General features: G+C 40.6%; 1 protein-coding gene across 1 annotated transcript in view; it reads left to right on the top strand.

The window, feature by feature from the left end:
- The window catches only part of pla2r1 (phospholipase A2 receptor 1), a 130,963-nt gene that overhangs the window by 97,687 nt on the left and 13,787 nt on the right, over positions 1-19,489 (top strand). The window contains exons 26-28 of the mRNA XM_059647308.1: positions 2,988-3,149; positions 7,101-7,223; positions 10,743-10,913. Of these exons, the coding sequence (XP_059503291.1) occupies positions 2,988-3,149; positions 7,101-7,223; positions 10,743-10,913 (456 nt within the window). The remainder of the gene's footprint in view (positions 1-2,987; positions 3,150-7,100; positions 7,224-10,742; positions 10,914-19,489) is intronic.

Below are 19,489 nucleotides of genomic sequence, written 5' to 3'. Positions count from 1 at the left end.
TGCATTTGGACCATATCCTCCAAGCCTTTTCTATTTATGTACTTACCTGAATGTCTTTTAAATATTGTACTGTACCTGCAATCATCACTTCCTCTGTATTAATCCAAGCTCTACCTTCATCTGCCTTACCTGTCATATGCTTCATGCTAATACAAACATTTTTCAGGCCACCAGTCCTGCTAAGATCAGTAACTACTCCCTGTCTGTTCTTCCTCATAGCCTTACTGGCCTTAGTCTCTAACTCCTCAATCATTTCACATGCTGATGGTTTGTTGTGGCGTTCCACCACTTCCCCAACCACACCCCCCCCGCCCAAAAAACGTACAGGCGCACACACGTGGCACACACATACACATAATTTAAATTCTCCCAGGTGACACAAGCAAATCCCCCTGCCAGGATACTGGTTCCCCTCCAGTTTAAGTGCAACCTGTCCTTCTTGTACAAGATTCACCTGCCTTGAAGACAGACTGATGATCCACGTATCTGATGCTCTCCCTCCTGTACCGGCTCTTTAGCCATGTATTTAACTTCCTATCCCTGGCCTTGCTGGCACAGGTCACAGGGAGTAGTCCTGCAATGCCACCCCTAGAGGTCCTGCTATTCAAGTTACTGCCTAATTCCCTGAACACTCTTTGCACTCATCAATTTTCCTACATGTGTCATTAGTACCAATGCACTATGACCTCTGACTGCTTGTACCACCTTTTGAGCATGTCCCATGCCCGCTCTGAGTTTGTCAAGTACCAGAATTGGGGGTGTTGCTCCCCTTTCAGCTGTGGGGATGTGTCAGTGATGTACTTTCGAGTCTAATCTAGAAAGAGTAACTCCATCAAGGTGAATGTCTCTGAGCTGGGGAACAGTGTGGATGAAAACCTTGCCAGTACATCCTTGCTTGGAGGTGGAGGTTGAGCTGGGGGTCTCTTCTTGGAAGCAATTCACTGGGTGCTGCTAGTGCCCACATGAGAGAGGATAAGGAATTAAATGTGTAAAGGTGGTAAAAGTGTGTGCAGATCCAGGATGGATGGCAATCAAAACCACAATGAAGCTTGATGGCTTAATTGCCCAGGAAGGTCTTTGTCAACACATGAGTGGTCACAGTCTTCTTTGACCGACCCTCTAGCCAATTTTTGCCCTCTGGGCCTAGTTGGATGATATTTTTTCCTGTAATAGAAAAACAAGGGATTAGTGTGATGGAGTGCAATTAGTGGTGGCTAGGTGTTCACAGTGAGTAAATAGGAAGCTCAAGGTCGTGAAGAGTTAGTGGTAAGGGAAGATGAATTGGGTGAGAGCAATTGCGTGGACATGCTCCATGCCGTAACGAGAGTTGTAGTTCATGAACCTTGGTGAGGGACATGTTTAGTCACAGGGCTCAAGTAAATAGTAGCCTTGCAAGTGTAAAATAACAGACAGAATAAGGTGGCACTTTGCCTTGCAGTGCGCAGAAGATCATTGACCTTCTTCCTGCACTGCTGTGCATTCTTTATTAACCTGGAAAAGGGCCACCTTTGCCAGACAGCAGGAGATATTCTCCACCACCCCATCCACCAGTATCTCAAGGTCTCAGCCTGCAAAGGAGGGAGATTTCTTGCCTTTCGGGTCCATTTCCTAGGGGATTGGACAGTCAGTGCCAATTCCTGACTTATAAAACCTTTTAATACCATCTACAAGGCACAAGTCAGGAGTACGATAGAATATTCCCAATTTGCTTGGATGAGTGCAGCCCCAAAAACACTCCAAAACCTTGATACCTTCTAGAACAAAGCAGCCTCAACCCATCTATCAACCAAAATATTCACTCATTCCACCCCCAGTGTATAGTGGCACCAGTATGTTCTATCAATTACTCAAAGGTTTTCCTGACAGCAATTTCCAATGCCACAACCTCTACCGCCTAGAAGGACAAAGAGAAGCAGATACATGGAAACACTACCACCTACGAACTTCCAGTCAAACCACATATCATCTCAATTTAGAATTATTTCAGTGTTGTTCCAGTGTAACTGGCTCAAGATTCTGGCACTGTCTTCCTTACAGCACTGTGACAGCATACCTGCTCCAATGGACTGCCCCGGTTCAAAAAGGCAGCTCAACACTTGCCTAGATAATAAAGTGTGAAGCTGGATGAGCACAGCAGGCCAAGCAGCATCTCAGGAGCACAAAAGCTGAAGTTTTGGGCCTAGACTCTTCATCAGAGCACCCTCTGATGAAGGGTCTAGGCCCGAAATGTCAGTTTTTGTGCTCCTGAGATGCTGCTTGGCCTGCTGTGTTCATCCAGCTTCACACTTTGTTATCTTGGATTCTCCAGCATCTACAGTTCCCATTATCACTGATACAATTTCAACACTTGCCCAACTAACTCTAAATCTAACCTCCTCAAGGGAAGTTACAGATCAGCAGTAAAGGCTGCCCTTGCCAGCCATGCTCACATACAAGAACAGATTTTTATTTTAGAGAAGTCAAAGGGCATTTTAAGGCCCGTGCTTTAATTAAAATAATATCCGTGAACAATGGTGTCAAATGGTTCAGGACTGGTACACAACATTGTATGGCTACAGAAAAATAAGAGTGGAAGCCCAAGGCAGGAGCGCACTACTTCACCTCCTGCCCTGTTCCCACCAGCTTCCCTGACTCTTGCCCCCACACCAATCAATCACCCCCAACAGACCACAAAGCATACTTATCTTTTTTTAAGCTGAGTCATAGTAAAAGTGGTTAAATCATGTGGGCCACACTTCACTCACTTATCTTTCAAAATGCAAACTATACAATATTTTAAAACTCTGTATATTAAAAGGAGTTTGGTTGCCTACTGACAGGCATCTGTGAAAGTGGTAGAAGCTGGAGATTCAACATTAAAAGCACAAAAACCTGTTGTGAGACTGCTAATTTTTCATTTACCTCAGTTGATCTGGATTAATATCAGCTCCCTGGTATGCAGGGGTAGTCAGTTCATTAAATATTTCTAATTAATCTACTGTTTACAGCTGCAACCTCAAGTTCCCCAGCTTACAATTTGAAGTGCCCGAATGCATCTAAAGAACTACCCTGGATTCTATTTCGAGGCAATTGTTATCTCTTCGACTTAGTTTTATACAATTCTTCAAGCTTAACAATGGAGAAGGCTAAAGAGGTTTGTGGAAACTTGGGTAAGTCACTTCACCCTGTAAAACCCAGTGTAAAATCGAAAGTACTATGCATGTTAATGGAAATGTGGGCTCATGCAGAACTGCAGTTTATGTACCTCCTAACCTTGTTTCTGAGTGTTGGGCCATGGAGTTTTACTGAATAGGTGTAGGCTTTGGGCAATGTGCTGAGGTGAGTTGGTACTGCTCTCTACCCTATGGCTGAGAAGATGATTCTGTCACCGTGGACTGCCTGTTGGAAGGATTTCCAGGTTGACAATTTGTCCGTTCGCCCATGTTACACTTCGTGACCAACATGTCCTGACTTGAGATTCAAACCCAAAGTTTCCAAGCCAGAGGTAGAAACATTGTGTTACAAGGGCTCCTGCCAGCTTATGTAATATGCTTTACAATACTTTAAAGGTAATAATAAATTCATAAGTGCTCAAATCATTCCAACAGTTCCAAATTATAAATATAGTTTTGATGCACTTTTTTCAGTTGTAAGATATTTATGACAATAAACTTATCTAATCCAAATAATATTATCAGTCAATCTGCTCTTTAACCTTATCATTTTTCAGAAGTTTCCATGCTCAGGAAGTACAATGTTAAAGATTCTATAATTAGCTCAATGCATTCCTTTGTATTAGTGATCTACAAATAGAAGTTATTTATTTAATACATTTATCCTCCAGCAAACATTATTCATCTGTCATAATCAAGTTTGTGTATTTGTTTTAGTCATCCCTGACTGAATCTATCTTGGGCATTAAGTTTGCAATGCGGCTTAATTGGTTGAATTGGTTCAACATATTTAAATTTATGCACCATGTGAGAAACTAGAATATTTTAAATTGTTTGGACACTTTTGGATTAAACAGAGCTTTGAAAGGAATGAGGTGAACAGTTTAAATATGGGCTATTATCTGATTAAAGAAAGTCATGATTTTGGCAAAAGAGCCAAACAAAGCTTTTGAAGCATTAAAATGGGGCTCATAGAAACATAGAAAATTAGAACAGGAGTAAGCCATTCAGCCCTTTGAGCCTGACTTTGCCATTCAATATGATCATCCAACTTGGTATGAAGGTCTCATCTTCTCAGCCGAGACATGGTGGCTCTCAGAGTAGCTCTCAGGTTAAACTCACCATCAGTCATCTCTCTTTAAGGAGAGAGAAGCCCTATAGTTCTCTGGGATTCTGCAGCTTTATGATGACAGGGCATTTATTTATGTTCGAGATAACCAGGCAGAGTCAACATTGTTTTTGTGGAAGAAAAATCATGTTTGAGCAATCTATTAGAGCTCTTTGAGGAGGTAACTGGTCCTATGGATAAAGGGATGGTGGATATACTGTATTTTAGTTTTCCGGAAGGTATTGCCACATCAAAGGTCATTGCAGAAAATAAAAACATAGTATTGCTGTATTGACGAGGATAGAAGACTTGCCAACCAGGAGCAAAGACTGAGTAAGCATGAATAGGTCTTCTACAGGTTGGCAAGATATAACAAGTGGTATGCCTCAGAGATCAAACAACTCCAATCCAGTTATAAGATGTGGCAGCTTCGTACAGATCATCAGACAATTTCATTTCTTATCACTTAAGTGTTTCATTGGATGGCCCTAGAAAAAGAACTTTGCAGATAATCTTGAAATTGTTCTGAATCATAGTCACACAGCATTAACTTTAGCCAAGTCAAAGGCTAGATCACCTTAATTCACAATTCGACTGCAATTAGCTGGGTAGCGTACCCTAAAGTCATGCACCATGTTTTCTAAGTTTGCAAAATGCCGTACTCCCGTATCGACAGAAAATGTTCATACAAATCGTGCTAGCCTGCAATCTAATTGTACTGCGGACATAACCAATCGGGTAAACAAATATGGACAGTCTGAATGCCTGTTCTCAGGAATATCCTGTTATTCCTCCCAAAGAATAGCTGCAGTAATCAGAGTACAAGGCTTAATAAACTTACGTTGAACATGCTTAGAACATCTCCAGAATCTCTCAATCCATAAAACCATTTTGGTCAGCAATCAAAATTCTCAAAACATCAGCATATTCACCAAAGACACGTGGCAATGTATGTGGGACACCAGTAAGATCAAGAATTGGGAGTTGATTATGGAACCCATGTCAGTGTTCTCTCAGCAGAGCTCAACTTTCAAGTGTCCAAGCTGACAGCTAATTAAGCCCGAAACGTCAGCTTTTCTGCTCCTCTGATGCTGCTTGACCTGCTGTGTTCATCCAGCTGTATATCTAGCTATCTCAGATTCTCCAGCATCAGCAGTTCCTACTATCTCTAAGTCTAACCCCAATTTGCTTTTAAAAAGTATAAAAGTCAACTCTGTCAGATTACCAAAGAATTTTCAACTTGCTTTTCTAGGAAACACTAGAGTGTCAAGGCTGGTGCAGAGACCCAGACAGTAAATTTGATCATTTTCAATTACCCGCGTCCCTTCCCTATTATTATTCAATCTCCATCTACACCCAGTGGCTGTAAGCTCTATCTCCAAAATGCTAACTTTTGTTTAGTTCTCCCAGAAGTTTGAACTTGGACCCTATGCCCTGAATGCCAGTACCACACTTTTTATTCCTCTCAGTAGTGCTCCAACATTGTAGATCCTTATTCAGCAAAGTTAACACTTCTTATCTTACTCCTAAACACTACCATTGTTCCACGTCCCTAAGAGCTTTTGCCAGGACAACAGATACCCTCCTGTATTATTTCTATGCATCATGATTTCTTCTCAATTATCTGATATTTCTAAGCTATTTCCAATCACTCTTTAATTCAGGGACCACTTTCCAGAGCCATCTCTGCTTTTTCATCCATAGCATTTCCCCTTTGATCAGCCATGACCTAGTTTTGAGGATAGCAGTAACATTCAGTGTTGCTGTTGAAGAAATTTATAGAAGCTTGTTTGGTATTGCAGACCTTTGTGAATGAGAAGAACCTCTTAGTCAGCTTAGTTCAACTGAATTTGATCAATCTGTATGCTGTATTCCTCACCAAGCTCAAAGGCTGTCCCTGGGGTGCTAAGGTATCTGCAAGTTCCCTGTGAAACTTGAACTCTCAAGATCTCTCTCTTAATTTTCTTCCTGTCCTACTATGATGTATCTGCCAGTGTCACTTGAAACAAGAACAGAAGCTCCTTGTTTTTATTCACTCTAATTTCTATGACAAACTTTGTTTTTCTTATATAATCTTTGTAACTCACACTTTGGCCTGGAGAAAAGCTTTCACCCTTCAGCACACCTGTAAGATTATGGAATGCTTTATGTTTCTTTTAATGACATTTCAAATGTTTTGTAACAAATTTACATGCCGAGTTCCTCTGCACCAAATGTTTTATTTTGTTTTGCAGTGACAGGAATATTGAAAGCAGTGCTAAATGTGAAAGAATCATCAATTGTGGTTTTGCTTGACATTCTGCTATTCATTATTCATCAAGTTTTGAGAAGGTTTGTAGCTCAGGTTGAGGTTCTGGATGTGAGTTTGCTCGCTGAGCTGGAAGGTTAGTTTTCAGACATTTCGTCGCCATTCTAGGTAACATCATCAGTGAGCCTCCGACGAAGCGCTGGTGCTATGTCCTACTTTCTATTTATCTGGTTAGGTTTCCAGATAAATAGAAAGTGGGACATAACACCAGCGCTTCGTCGGAGGCTCACTGATGATGTTACCTAGAATGGTGACGAAACGTCCGAAAATGAATCTTCCAACTCAGCGAGCAATCTCACATCCAGATTCATTATTCATCTCTATTTTCTAGCCAAGATCAGTGAACACAGGAATGTCCGGCCCCTTGATTTCATATTTTCTAATCTTTCAACCACAAAGTAAATTTATGAATATTTAAACTATGTCGAACTGTATCTCTTCAAGTAAATAACTTGCTAGAGCAAACAAAAAACATATAGAATATTATTTTTAAAATGCGCTGTTACTTACTCCATGCTTCTACCTCTTGCAGCTACAAAGTCTTTCATTTTACATGTTAAAAATGAACAGGAAAACAACTTTGTTTTTGAACAAATCAGAACATATAGCCACATTGTAGATGAGATTTGGTTGGGCATCACATTTGACGTAATTGGTAAGTAAAGATTAAATGTACTGAATGAGGTAAAGTCAAAGATAAACTACTTTTATGCCTTGTATCAAAAAAGTTAACTATTTTGTTATAAGTATCAATAAACATTTATTGCATGTTCTACTTTAATATCCACTCAGAACAATGTGGTCAGAAATTGCTGGAGAAATTCAGCAGACCTGGCAGCATCTGTGGAGAGAAAACAGAGTTAACTTTTCGAGTCCAGTGACCTGTTGAGTTTCTCCACCAATTTCTGTTTTTGTTTCAGATCTTTAACATCTGTTGTTTTATTGCAATGAGATGTTAGATATGTAAATAAAATGTGCCTTTTACAGATTTCCAAACTAATAATACAAGATTAATTATGTGGTGTGTTAGTCTTCTGTTTACTTAATATGTATTTTCCAAGTAAAACAAAAATTTGCTCATTTGCTCGACACGTAACTTGACTGATTCCCAAATTGTTGCTTCAAGTACAGATCTTCAGGCCATCAAGATCAGTGAAGTGTGAAGCCCCTGATTTTCAGTCCATTAAATTAGTAGGAAGGAAATTAAGCACTGCAGGACCACCATTTTCCAAACATTTTGCAAGTGTTGATCTTCAGAAGGTCATTTAGTTGACAGATCAGCACAAACTTGGCTAAAATACATAATTCTCTGATTAAGTCATGCTCACATCTAGCTGAACTATCTTGAGTGCCTAGTGATGCCCAGTTTGGGTTCCATCAGGGTCACTCAGCTCTCGACCTCATTACAGCCTTGGTTCAAACATAGGCAAAAGAGCTGAATTCCAGAGGTAAGGCAAGAGTGGCAGCCCTTGACGACAAGGCTGCATTTGACTGAATTTGGCATCAATATACACTAGCAAATCTAGAATTAATGGCAATCAGGGGCAAACTCTCCTCAGGTTAGAGTCATACTTGACACATGGAAAGATGGTCGTGGTTGTTGGAGGTCAGTCATCTCAGCTCCAGGACACATCTGCAGGTGTTCCTCAGGGTAATGTCCTAGGTCCAACCATCTCTAGCTGCTTCATCAATGATCTTCCCTTCTTTATAAGGTCAGAAGTGGGGATGTTCACTACGATTACACAATGTTCAGCATCATTCACGATTCCTCAGATATTGAAGCAGTCCATGTTCAAATGTGTCAAGATCTGGACAATATCCAGGCTTGGGCTGACAAGTTGCAAGTGACATTCATACTACACAAATACCAGTCATTGACCATCACCAACAAGAGACAATCTAAACACTACCACTTGAAATTCCATTGTGTTCGATCACTGAATCCCACACTAACAATATCTAGGGGGTTACCATCCAGCAGAAACTCAATTGGACTCCCACATAAATGCTGTGGCAACAAGAAACAGGTCAAAGGCTGGGAAGACTGTGCTGAGTAACTCTCCACCTGACTCCCCAAAGCCTGTCCACCACATTCAAGCAACAAGCCAGGAGTGCGATGGAATACTCCCCACTTGCCTGAATGGGTGCAGCTCCAGCAACATAATAAGCTTGAAACCATCCAGAACAAAACAGCCCCCTTGCTTGGCACTGCATTCCACAAGCATTCTCTCTCTTCACCACTGAGGCTCAATTGATGCAGTGTGTACCATCTACAAGATGCACTGCAGAAATGCACCAAAAATCCTTACCAGCTTCCAAACCCAAGACCACTTTGATCTAGGACAAGGGCAACAGACAACATGGGAACACCACTGCCTTCCAGATCCGCTTCAAGCCACTCAGCATCCTGACATGCAAATTTATCGGTGTTCCTTCAATGTTGCTGGGTTAAAGTCCTGGAATTCTCTTTCTAATGACATTGTGGGTCAATCCGCTGAATGTGGACTGCATTGGTTCAATAAAGCAACTCATCACCATCTCGAACACAATAAATGCTGGGCAACCAGTGATGCCGACATCCCACAAATGAATTTAAAAAACAGACTAGGTGACCTTCCACTTGCCAAGAACTGTTCTTTGGACCCTGATGAGCAGAGCTTTTCATATGACGTCAGTAAGCATAAAAGCAAATCCTAGAGTCTTTAGAAGCTCTTCAATGCTAAAAAGGTATTAGACAGAGAAGTTGGGCTACTTAGAGACCAAAATATAGGCCATTTACACACTGAGGCAAGAGACATGGTGGGGGCATTAAATGAATACTTTGTATTTGTCTGTCCATGCAAGTCGGATGCTGCCTAGGCCATGGTGATAGAGGAGGAAAATATGACAGTATAGGAAAGATATGAATGCCTGTGTTATAGTTTTGCAGTCCAAAGATGTGCAGTTAAGTGGATTGGCCATGCCAAATTATCCCGTTCTGTCCAGAGATGTGTGGGCTAGGTGGATTAGCCATGGTAAATATGGCATTATGGGGATAGGGAAGGGGTGAGTGGATCTTAGTGAGATGCTTTTCAGAGGGTTGGTGCAGAGTTGATGGGTTGAATGACCTCTAACTGAACTGTAGGGATTTTATGATTCTAGGTTTGAGAATGGTTCTAGGGATCAGAGACTTCAGTTATGAGGAAAGATTGGAGAAGTTTCTCTTGGCGAGGAGAAAATGAAAAGGTCATTTCCAAATTATGAGGAGTCTGGAGAAGGAGAAACAGTTCTCTCTTGTAATTGAATCAAGGACCAGAGTGCACTGTTTGAAAGGATTGTGTAAAAGAGGCAAATACAAGCTGAGATAAACCTTTTTCTCACAGCAAATACCTGAAAGTGTGGTTGAGGTAGATTCAATTGAAGCATTCAAGAATGTATTGGATAATTATTTAAAAAACAAATAATGTGTAGGGTTACAGGGAAAAGGGAAGAGATTGCCACCAAATTAAAATACTTGGGGAGCCAGTACAGACACAAAGTACTGAATAGTCCTTTTGCACCATTGTGATTTCCATTTTCAGTTACTAATTGTCCTCTTTAACAAATACGACCATGGACATCTGCAAGAACCCCATCCTTTAACAGATGTTCAGAGGACTTTACATAACATCCTCTTCGTATATGGTTTTCCGACCCCTTTTCGGCATAGCTTCAGTTAAATTTCTTTTTTCACACAATGCCAACCACAATTGCATGCAAATCGAAAAGGGAAAACAAATTTTGAAAATAATCATGTAGAAAATTGTTTTAGACTCAACATCTTTAAATTTTTGTATTATTTCCCAGAAACATTCCCCAACAAAAATTAATCACAGCTCTTTTGACAGCTAGATTACATTAATCACGCCTGTACTTGCCAAACTCTTAGTGGATTACTTCTATGTATTTCACCTCAGGAAACAACAAATACATTTGAGATAATGTGTTGTATCAAACAACACTGGTGCCTGTTAATCATGAGCAGTGCTGATGTGATATCTTAACCAGCAATCATCACAGGATGTTGTCTACTTATTTGAATGATTGTGAGTAACAATGTTTGTGTGTTGAACTGCTACATTTGTACAGCCAGTTTTGCTAGGATATTGCTTTGAAAGTACTTGTTTATAGTTAACTTCATTCCATTACATTTCAGATAATACAGTCAAATGGCTCGATGGAACCCCAGTGACTTATTCAAATTGGGGTACAGAAGAGCCTGCAGCAAATAATTTTACTGTTGGCTTATGTGCTGCAATGAGATCCTCAGATGGTGCATGGTTTATGGCTGATTGTGGTGAGGGTCTTGGAGCTGTCTGTCAAACAGGTATGCAGAAAAAATCTCCAAGGATCCATTTGAGATATTTAAACTAAATAATCATGACCGTAATCTGAAAGTTACTAAGACTAAACAGATGCATCCTGACATGCAAAATAAATGAATGAGTTTTCACAGATGTGGAGTCATATCCAATGAGAAACTGTGTCAGTTCAGTCCCCATCTGTGCTAACCTTGGTGTTCTGTTTGTGGAATCAGCCAAAATTCCTTAATGCTCTGGCTGGAGAATTCTGCCGGAGGCTTGTAAGAAGACTGAATTTGATTGTCACTGTTAATCTAACCTTCATATTCTTTGTTGAGACGCATACACAAATATTAACCTCTCACTGAATGTTGTATCTTGGACAAGGAGCAGCATGGAGCTTGCTGCTGCTCCTGGGATTGCAGGCTTAATTAAAGATTTCGTATAGTTTTTAACAGTTTTACAGTTATTGTAGTCATGATAGTTTACTAATAATAGTTTTTTTTCCCATTTTGTTTTATTAACATGCAAAAAAAGCCAAAGAAAACAGTTGTGATTTTTTTTTCAAGCGGACTTTTTCTTCAAACGGTTTTTTTAAGGGTCTACAGTGAACAGCTAAGGTTTTTTTACTTCTTAATTCAGAAATTTAAAAAGTTTATATATTTTAAACATTCTTTCTAAAAAAAAACCAAAAAGTTTTTTTTAACTAAGGAGTTGTGCACTCTTTCTGGAGAGTCAGCTCTGGAGAAGATCATTTTTTCTTCGAGGATTTTGTTGAAGAAGAATAGTTTTTATTAAGTTAATCAGCTAAGTGGTTGATTTTATTTAATTTTTATATGTTTTATATATATGTGTATGTATATAAATTTTCTTTTCTATTTTACCATGTTATGTAGGTAATGAAAGGTGGTTTAGTTTATATATAAGGTGTTATTGAAACATTCATTTTTCTTGGGCTTACTGAGATTAAAGCCATACATAAGGTATGGAGTGAGATGGTTAGTCGATTTAGAAAAGCTATTACCCAGCAGGATCAGTCAGATAGATGGGTGACTGTCAGGAAAAATAAGAAGGTAGTTCTGAAGTCAGTGGTGGATATTCCTCTACCAAATAGATATTCAGTTTTCGGAATAGTTGAAGGGGATAAACTCTATGAGGAAAATGGACGGGCCAGTCAATTATTAGACACTTGGAATAATTTTTATGTTAAGCAGTGTTTCACAAGGTTTAATACAATTATTGGTTCACATCGATTGACATACCACTGGAAAGAGAAACACTAGCAACACTGATAGAAAAACGAGATGCAATTGACACCATCTCCACAGACAACATGCTGAAACTACTGGATCTACGCCTCACGACCCACTTTATCTTTAATGGCCAAATCTACAGACAGGTCAACGGAACACCCATGGGGTCACCTATCTCCAGACGAATAGCAGAATTGGTGACGCAGAGACTCAAAAGCATGGCTCTTCCACAAATCCAACCCCAACCATGGATCCGTTTCTTGGACGACGCTTTTGTCATCATCAATCGGGCCAAACTAAAGGAGACACACAACAAGTAAACAACAAATTCACAGGGAAGAGGAAAAGAACAAATAGCTCCCATTCCTGGACATCATGATAGAACACAGGACCAATGGGGAATCCCTGACTAAGGTACAAAGAAAGGTAACACCCACTGACCAAGTACTGAATATCAACAGTAACCGCCCAACACCCACAAACAAATTTGCATGAAAACACTATTTGGACGAGTGACAACACACTGTAGTAACCCAGAACTATGCCAAAAAGAAGAAGTCCTTGCACCAAGTATTTAAGGAAAACGGATACCTGAATAACTGGATCCAACTATGCCGATCATATGCATAACAACAGGAAGATATTGCACACCCTAACATACTCATCATGCTACCGTACATCAAGAACATGACCACAAGACTCCTGCAACCATTGGGCATCAGAGGAGCACACAAACCCATGTCAGCCCTACACAAACTGCTAACTTAAACCAAAGTCCCCTTACCCACTCTGGACAGAACCAACGTAATGTATAAAATCCCATGCAAGGTCTGTGACAAACATTACATTGGACAGACAGGAAGAAAATTGGCCACAAGAGCACATGAACACCAACTAGCAACAAAAAGACATGACCAATACTCACTCATCTCCATTCACACAGATAAGGAAAATCATTCGTTTGATTGGGACAACACCAGCATCCTAGGACAGGCTAAACAGAGAGAAGCACGGGAATTTGAAGAGGCCTCATTCTCCACCAAGAAGGTCAATCGACAAACACTTAGAATTCAACCCTATATATACACCAAATGAGATAATCAAATCCACCAGACCCCAGAGTTTAAATACCAGGTGGGAAAACACAATGGAGCTTCATAGGAGGCTGCACTGATGATGTTACCCAGCAGGGTAATGAAACATCAGCGGACTAACAGACCAGCTCGGTGAGCAAACTAACCACAGCATTCACAACCTGAACTACAAATCTGCTCAAAAACCTTAGTCTTTTATTGTTTTAGGAGCATGGACATGTGATTCTGTGACAGTGTATGTAAATTTACGATGGCTTATTGCTTACCTGGTGCTAGGATTAAGGACATTCTTAAACATTTCAAGCGTATTGTTAAAAGTGAGATTGAGAAGCCAGAAATTGGTACACATTGGTAGGAATGTCATTTTAGTGAAAAGATTAAAGCAGTACAGCGTGAATTTATGAGGTTAAATAATAGATTTATTTCAATGCAAGGGTTTTCACAGCTAAGGCTGAGGAATTCGGGTCATATTTGAGAATGTGGGTTTGGGACATCACAGCTATTGCAGAAACTTTGCAGAGAGATGGAAAAGACTGGCGGCTCAATGTTCCCAGTTTTAAATAGATAGGAAGGATAGAAGAGGAGGAAAGAAAGGAAAGGAGTGTGGCATTTTTGATTAAGGAATACATTACTGTTGCATCATAGGAAGATATTTCTAAAAAATAGTCCAGTGAAAATATATGGGTGAAAATTATAATAAGAAAGGAAAGATCACTTCGATGGGATTGTACTCTAGGCTGCCCAATAGTTAGAGAGAAATTGCGAAACAAATATGTAGGGAGATTGCAGATATATATAAGCTAATAAGGTTATAATAATGGGGGATTTTAATTTCTCAGACATTGACTGGGACTACCATAGTGTTAAAGAATTTATCAAATGTACTGAAGAAAATTTTCTTCATCAATATGTAGATGCTCCTATTAGAAAAGGAACAAAACTAGACTTTCTTTTGGGTAATAAGGCAGAGCAGGTCACTGAAGTAAAAGCGGGGGAGCATTTTGGGTCTAGCGATCATAACTCTAGCATTTTCAAATTGATAATGGAAAAGGGTAAGCCTTCCATAAATGTTAAAATTTTTAATTGGAGTTAGGCAAATTTTAATGGCACGAGACAAGAACATTCAAAAGTTGATTGGAATAGACTGTTCACAGGTAAAAGGACGTCTGACAAGTGGGAGGTGTTCAAGAGTTTGATGATAAGAGTTCAGCGGCATTTTGTTCCTGTTAGAGTAGAGGGTACGGCTGGTAAAATTAAGGAACAATGGATGAATAAAGATATTGAGGCTCTAGTCAAGAATAAAAGTGAAAATTGTATTAGATGCAGCCAACTTGGTTCAATTGAATCTCTTCGCCAATATGAAGACTATCGGGGCATTCTGAAGAGACAAATCAGAAAGGCAAACAGGGAATATAAGATTGTATTGACAAATAAGGTTAAGGGTAATCCAAAGAAATTCTACAAATATACTAAGAGAAGAACATAACTAGAGTGGGGGTAGGGGCTCTTAAAGATCAGGGAGGTTGTCTTTATGTTGAACCGCAGGAGATGGGAGAGATACTAAATGAACATTTTGCATCAGTTTTTACTGTAGAGAAAGAAATGGAGCCTATAGAATGCAGAGAAATAAACTTTGATGTTTTAAAAACAGTTCACATTACAGAAAAGTAAGTTCAGGAGGCCTTAGAGAATAAAGAGGTGAATAAATCTCCGGGATCTGATCTAATGTATCACAGAATGTTGTGGGAAGTAAGGGAGGAAGTTACAAGATCCCTTGCAGAAATAATTGCATCATCTGTAACTATGACTGAGGTGCCTGATGACTGGAGGGTGGCTAATGTTGTACTTTGTTTTAAGAAAGGTTGTAAGGAGAAACCGGAGAACTATAGACCTGCGAGTCTGACTTCAATTGTTGGGGGTGATTATAAAAGATAGGATTTATGGACATTTAGAGAAAGAAAAGTTAATTAGGGATGGTCAGCATGGTTTTGTGTGGGAAAATCATGTCTCTCAAACTCGATTGACATTTTTGAGAAAGTTACCAAAAAGATTGATGATGACAGAGCAGTTGACATTGTTTAGTGGGATTTTAAGATTCCATGTGGTAGACTAATTAGTAGAGTTAGGTCACATGGGATTCAGGGTGAGCTTGCCAATTGGATACATAATTGACTTAACCCCAGGAGACAGAGAGTAATAGTGGAATTCTGGTTTTCAGGCTGGATCCCTGTGACCAGCGGTGTTCCACAGGGATTGGTTCTGGGTCCTCTTCTGTTTGTCATTTATATAAATGATTTAGATGATTAATATAGAAGGCATGGTTAGTAAGTTTGCAGATGTCACCAAGATTGGTGGCATTGTAGACAATGAAGAAGGCTTTTTAAGATTACAAAGGGATCTTGATCAAATGGGTCAATGGGCTGAAAAATGGCAGATGGAGTTCAATCTGGATAAATGTGAGGTATTGCATTTTTGTACAACAAACAAAGGTGGGGCTTATACAATTAATGGTAGGGCCTTTGTGTAGTGTTGTAGAACAGAGGGATCTAGGGGTACTGGTACATAATTCTGAAAGTTTACGTCACATTCAGACTCTATGGTTAAAAGGGTATTTGGCATGTTTGTCTTCACGGGTCAGTCCTCTGAGCACAAGCGTTGGGATATTATGTTGATGTTGTAGAGGACATTGGTGAGGCCTCTTCTGGAATACTGTGTCCAATTCTGGTTGCCCAGTTATCGGCAGGATATGATCAAGCTGGAGAGGGTTCAGAAGAGATTTACCAGGATGTTGCCAGGTATGGAAGGTTTGGATTATAAGGAAAGGCTGGATAGGCTGGCACTTATTTGACTGGAGCATAGGAGGTTGAGAGGTGACATGGTAGATGTTTATAAAATAATGAGAGGTAGAGATAGAGTTGATGGTAGATGTCTTTGCCGAGGATGGGGAATTTCAAGACGAGGGGACACATTTTTAAAGTGAGAAGAGAGAGATTTAAAAAAGACATAAGATGCAAATCTTTTTACAAAGAGGGTGATGAAGTGATGGATGTGAGTACAATTAGAATGTTTGGAAGACATTTGGATGGAGACATGAATAGGAAAGGTTTTGAAGGATAGGGACCAAGAACAGACAGGTTTAGTTTAGTTTAGTTTGGGATTGTGTTCAGCCTGGACTGGTTAGACTGAAGGGTCTATTTCTGTGCTTTGTGACTCTGACTCTACGAGACCATAACCTGTGTAATCATATGGCAGCACGCATGCAAGAGAAGAAAATTAGTGGGAAAACGAGTGAGAGAAAAATGTGTGAAACATAAAATAATGACCTGTGTAGCATCTAAACCATTTGATTTAGTAAGAACAAAATAGAACATAGAACATAGAAAAGTGCAGCACAGTACAGGCCCTTCGGCCCACGATGTTGTGCCGTGGAATAATCCTAGTCCAAAAATAGAATAACCTAACCTACATTCCCCTCCATTCACTGCTGTCCATGTGCATTTCCAACAGTCGCTTAAATGTCACGAATGACTCTACTTCCACGACTACCACTGACAAAGTATTCCATGCGCTCACAACTCTCTGGGTGAAGAACCTCCCTCTGACGTCTCCTCTCTACCTTCCTCCCAACACCTTAAAACTATGACTCCTTGTGGCAGTCAATCCTGCCCTGGGGAAAAATCTCTGGCTATTGACTCTATCCATGCCTCTCATTACCTTGTACACCTCGTTCAGGTCACCTCTCTTCCTCCCTCTCTCCAGAGAGAAAAGTCTGAGCTCAGTCAACCTCTCCTCATAAGACAAGCTCTTCAGTCCAGGCAGCATCCTGGTAAACCTCCTTTGCACCCTCTCCAAAGCCTCTACATCTTTCCTATAATAGGGCAACCAGAACTGGAGACTATATTCCAAGTGTAGTCTCACCAGGGTTTTGTAGAGCTGCAGAAATATATTGCGACTCTTAATCTCGATCCCCCTGTTAATGAAAGCCAAAACACCATATGCTTCCTTAACAACCTTATCCACTTGGGTGGCAACTTTGAGGGAGCTATGCACTTGAACACCAAGATCCTGCTGTTCCTCCACACTGCTGAGAATCCTGCCTTTAATCCTATATTCAGCATTTAGGTTCGACCTTCCAAAATGCATCACTTTGCATTTATCCATGTTGAACTCCATCTGCCATTTCTCAGCCCAGCTCTGCATTCTGCTTTCTCACTGAAGCCTGCAATAGCCCTCGATACTATCAATGGCGCCTCCAACCTTTGTGTCATCAGCAAACATACTAACCCACCCCTCAACCTCCTCATCCAAGTCATTTATAAAATCTACAAAGAGCAGAGGCCCAAGAACAGAGCCCTGCAGGACACCACTCAGCACTGACCTACAGGCAGAATACTTACCATCTACAACCACTCTCTGCCTCCTGCCAGCCAACCAGTTCTGAATCCAGACAGCCAAATCTCCCTGTATCCCATACCTCCTGGCTTTATGAATGAGCCTGCTGTGGGGAACCTTATCAAATGCCTTGCTGAAGTCCATGTACACCACATCCACTGCTCAACCCTCGTCAACCTGTCTCGTGACTTCCTCAAAAAACTCAATAAGATTTGTAAGGCATGACCTGCCCCTCACAAATTCATGCTGACTTCCTTTAATCACTCTATGCTTTTCCAAATAGTCATAAATCCTATCCCTCAGAATTCTTTCCAAAACCTTGCTGACCACAGACATAAGACTGACTGGTCTATAATTTGCAAGGATTTCCCTACTCCCTTTCTTGAAAAGAGGAACAACATTTGCCTCCCTCCAATCTTCCGGTACGACTCCCGTGGAGAGTGAGGAAGCAAAGATCTTCACCAGCGACTCAGCAACCTCCTTTCTCGCTTCCCGGAACAACCTAGGATAAATCTGGTCTGGCCCTGGGGACTTATCAATCTTAATGTTTGCCAAAATTTCCAGCACATCAACTTCCTCAATCTTGATCTGTTCAAGCCTGTTTTCCTACTCCTCAAAGTTCTCATTCATAACAAGGTCCCTTTCCTTCGTGAAAACCGAAGCAAAAAACTCATTTAGATCTTCCCCTATCTGCTCAGACTCCACGCGCAAGTTCCCAAGCTCCCCTCCTGGCCCTCCTCAGTCCACTTTTGAGCTCCTTCCGAGCAAGCCTGTAATCCTCTAAAGCTGTACTAGACCATTGCTTCCTCCATCTTACGTGAGGTCTTTTAAACTGAGGCCGGTTTTACAAGCACTAATCACTTTGAAAGCTTCCAATGGGTAGGCAGCAAGCACACAACCATTGTAAGTTGGAGGTACAATGTCCACGATACTGTTACAGTTAAAAAAAAATCATGCAGTGCTCACAACTGAAATTAACATTCAGGTGATGGCATAGTGGTAACATCACTGGACTAGTAATCCAGAACCCCTGCTCAATATTCTGGGTTCACATCTCACCTTGGGGTGAGATGATAAGATTTGAATTCAGTTACAAATAAAAGTGTGGGTTAGAGTCCATTGTTGTTTAAAAACCCATCTGGTTCACTTTAGGGAAGTAAATTTGCTGTCTTTACCCGGTCTGGCCTACATATCACTCCAGATCCATAGCAATGTGGCTCACTATTAACCGCCCTTTGGGGAATTAGGCCACAACTGCTAGCGTAGCCAGTGATGCTGTCACCCATGAAGAAATGAAAAGAAGGCCCAAGGTCTCCAGTTTGACCTGATACGGTTGATGCTTCACCCAGATAAATAATGCTACTGGGTAAGATTTGATAGAGTCGTAGAGTTATACAGCACAGAAACAGTTTTAAAATATAATTCATTCAAGGTGGAGCCTGGCCACCACCAACTGTCTTAACACACCTTTCATTTACAGCCCTCCAAAAATTTTTCTCAAATGATGGTGGGAAAAGGGCATTTGAATATTTTTAAGGTAGTGGTCAATGGATTCCTGATGATCATGTGGTGAAAGGTTATCAGGGTTGGCAGGAATACAGAGTAGTCAACCACGATCCAATAGAACGGGGCCAAGTGGCATACCCTGTTCGTAATTCATTTGTTAGTATGAATTGTATCTGCTAGTTCTGTACTGCTGGAGATATGGCAGTTCAGGATTTCTGCTGACCTGTTTATTCACACTTTGACATGTCCAAGGTTAGGAGCCTGAAGTTGTAGAGCTGGATGAACACAACCAAGTAGCATCAGAGGAGCAGGAAATCTGATGTTTCGGGTCTGGACCCTTCTTCAGAAATGGGGGAG

This window comes from Stegostoma tigrinum, chromosome 7, assembly GCF_030684315.1.
Source record: "Stegostoma tigrinum isolate sSteTig4 chromosome 7, sSteTig4.hap1, whole genome shotgun sequence".
NCBI lineage: Eukaryota > Metazoa > Chordata > Chondrichthyes > Orectolobiformes > Stegostomatidae > Stegostoma > Stegostoma tigrinum.
This window is presented reverse-complemented; position numbering and strand designations above follow the sequence as displayed.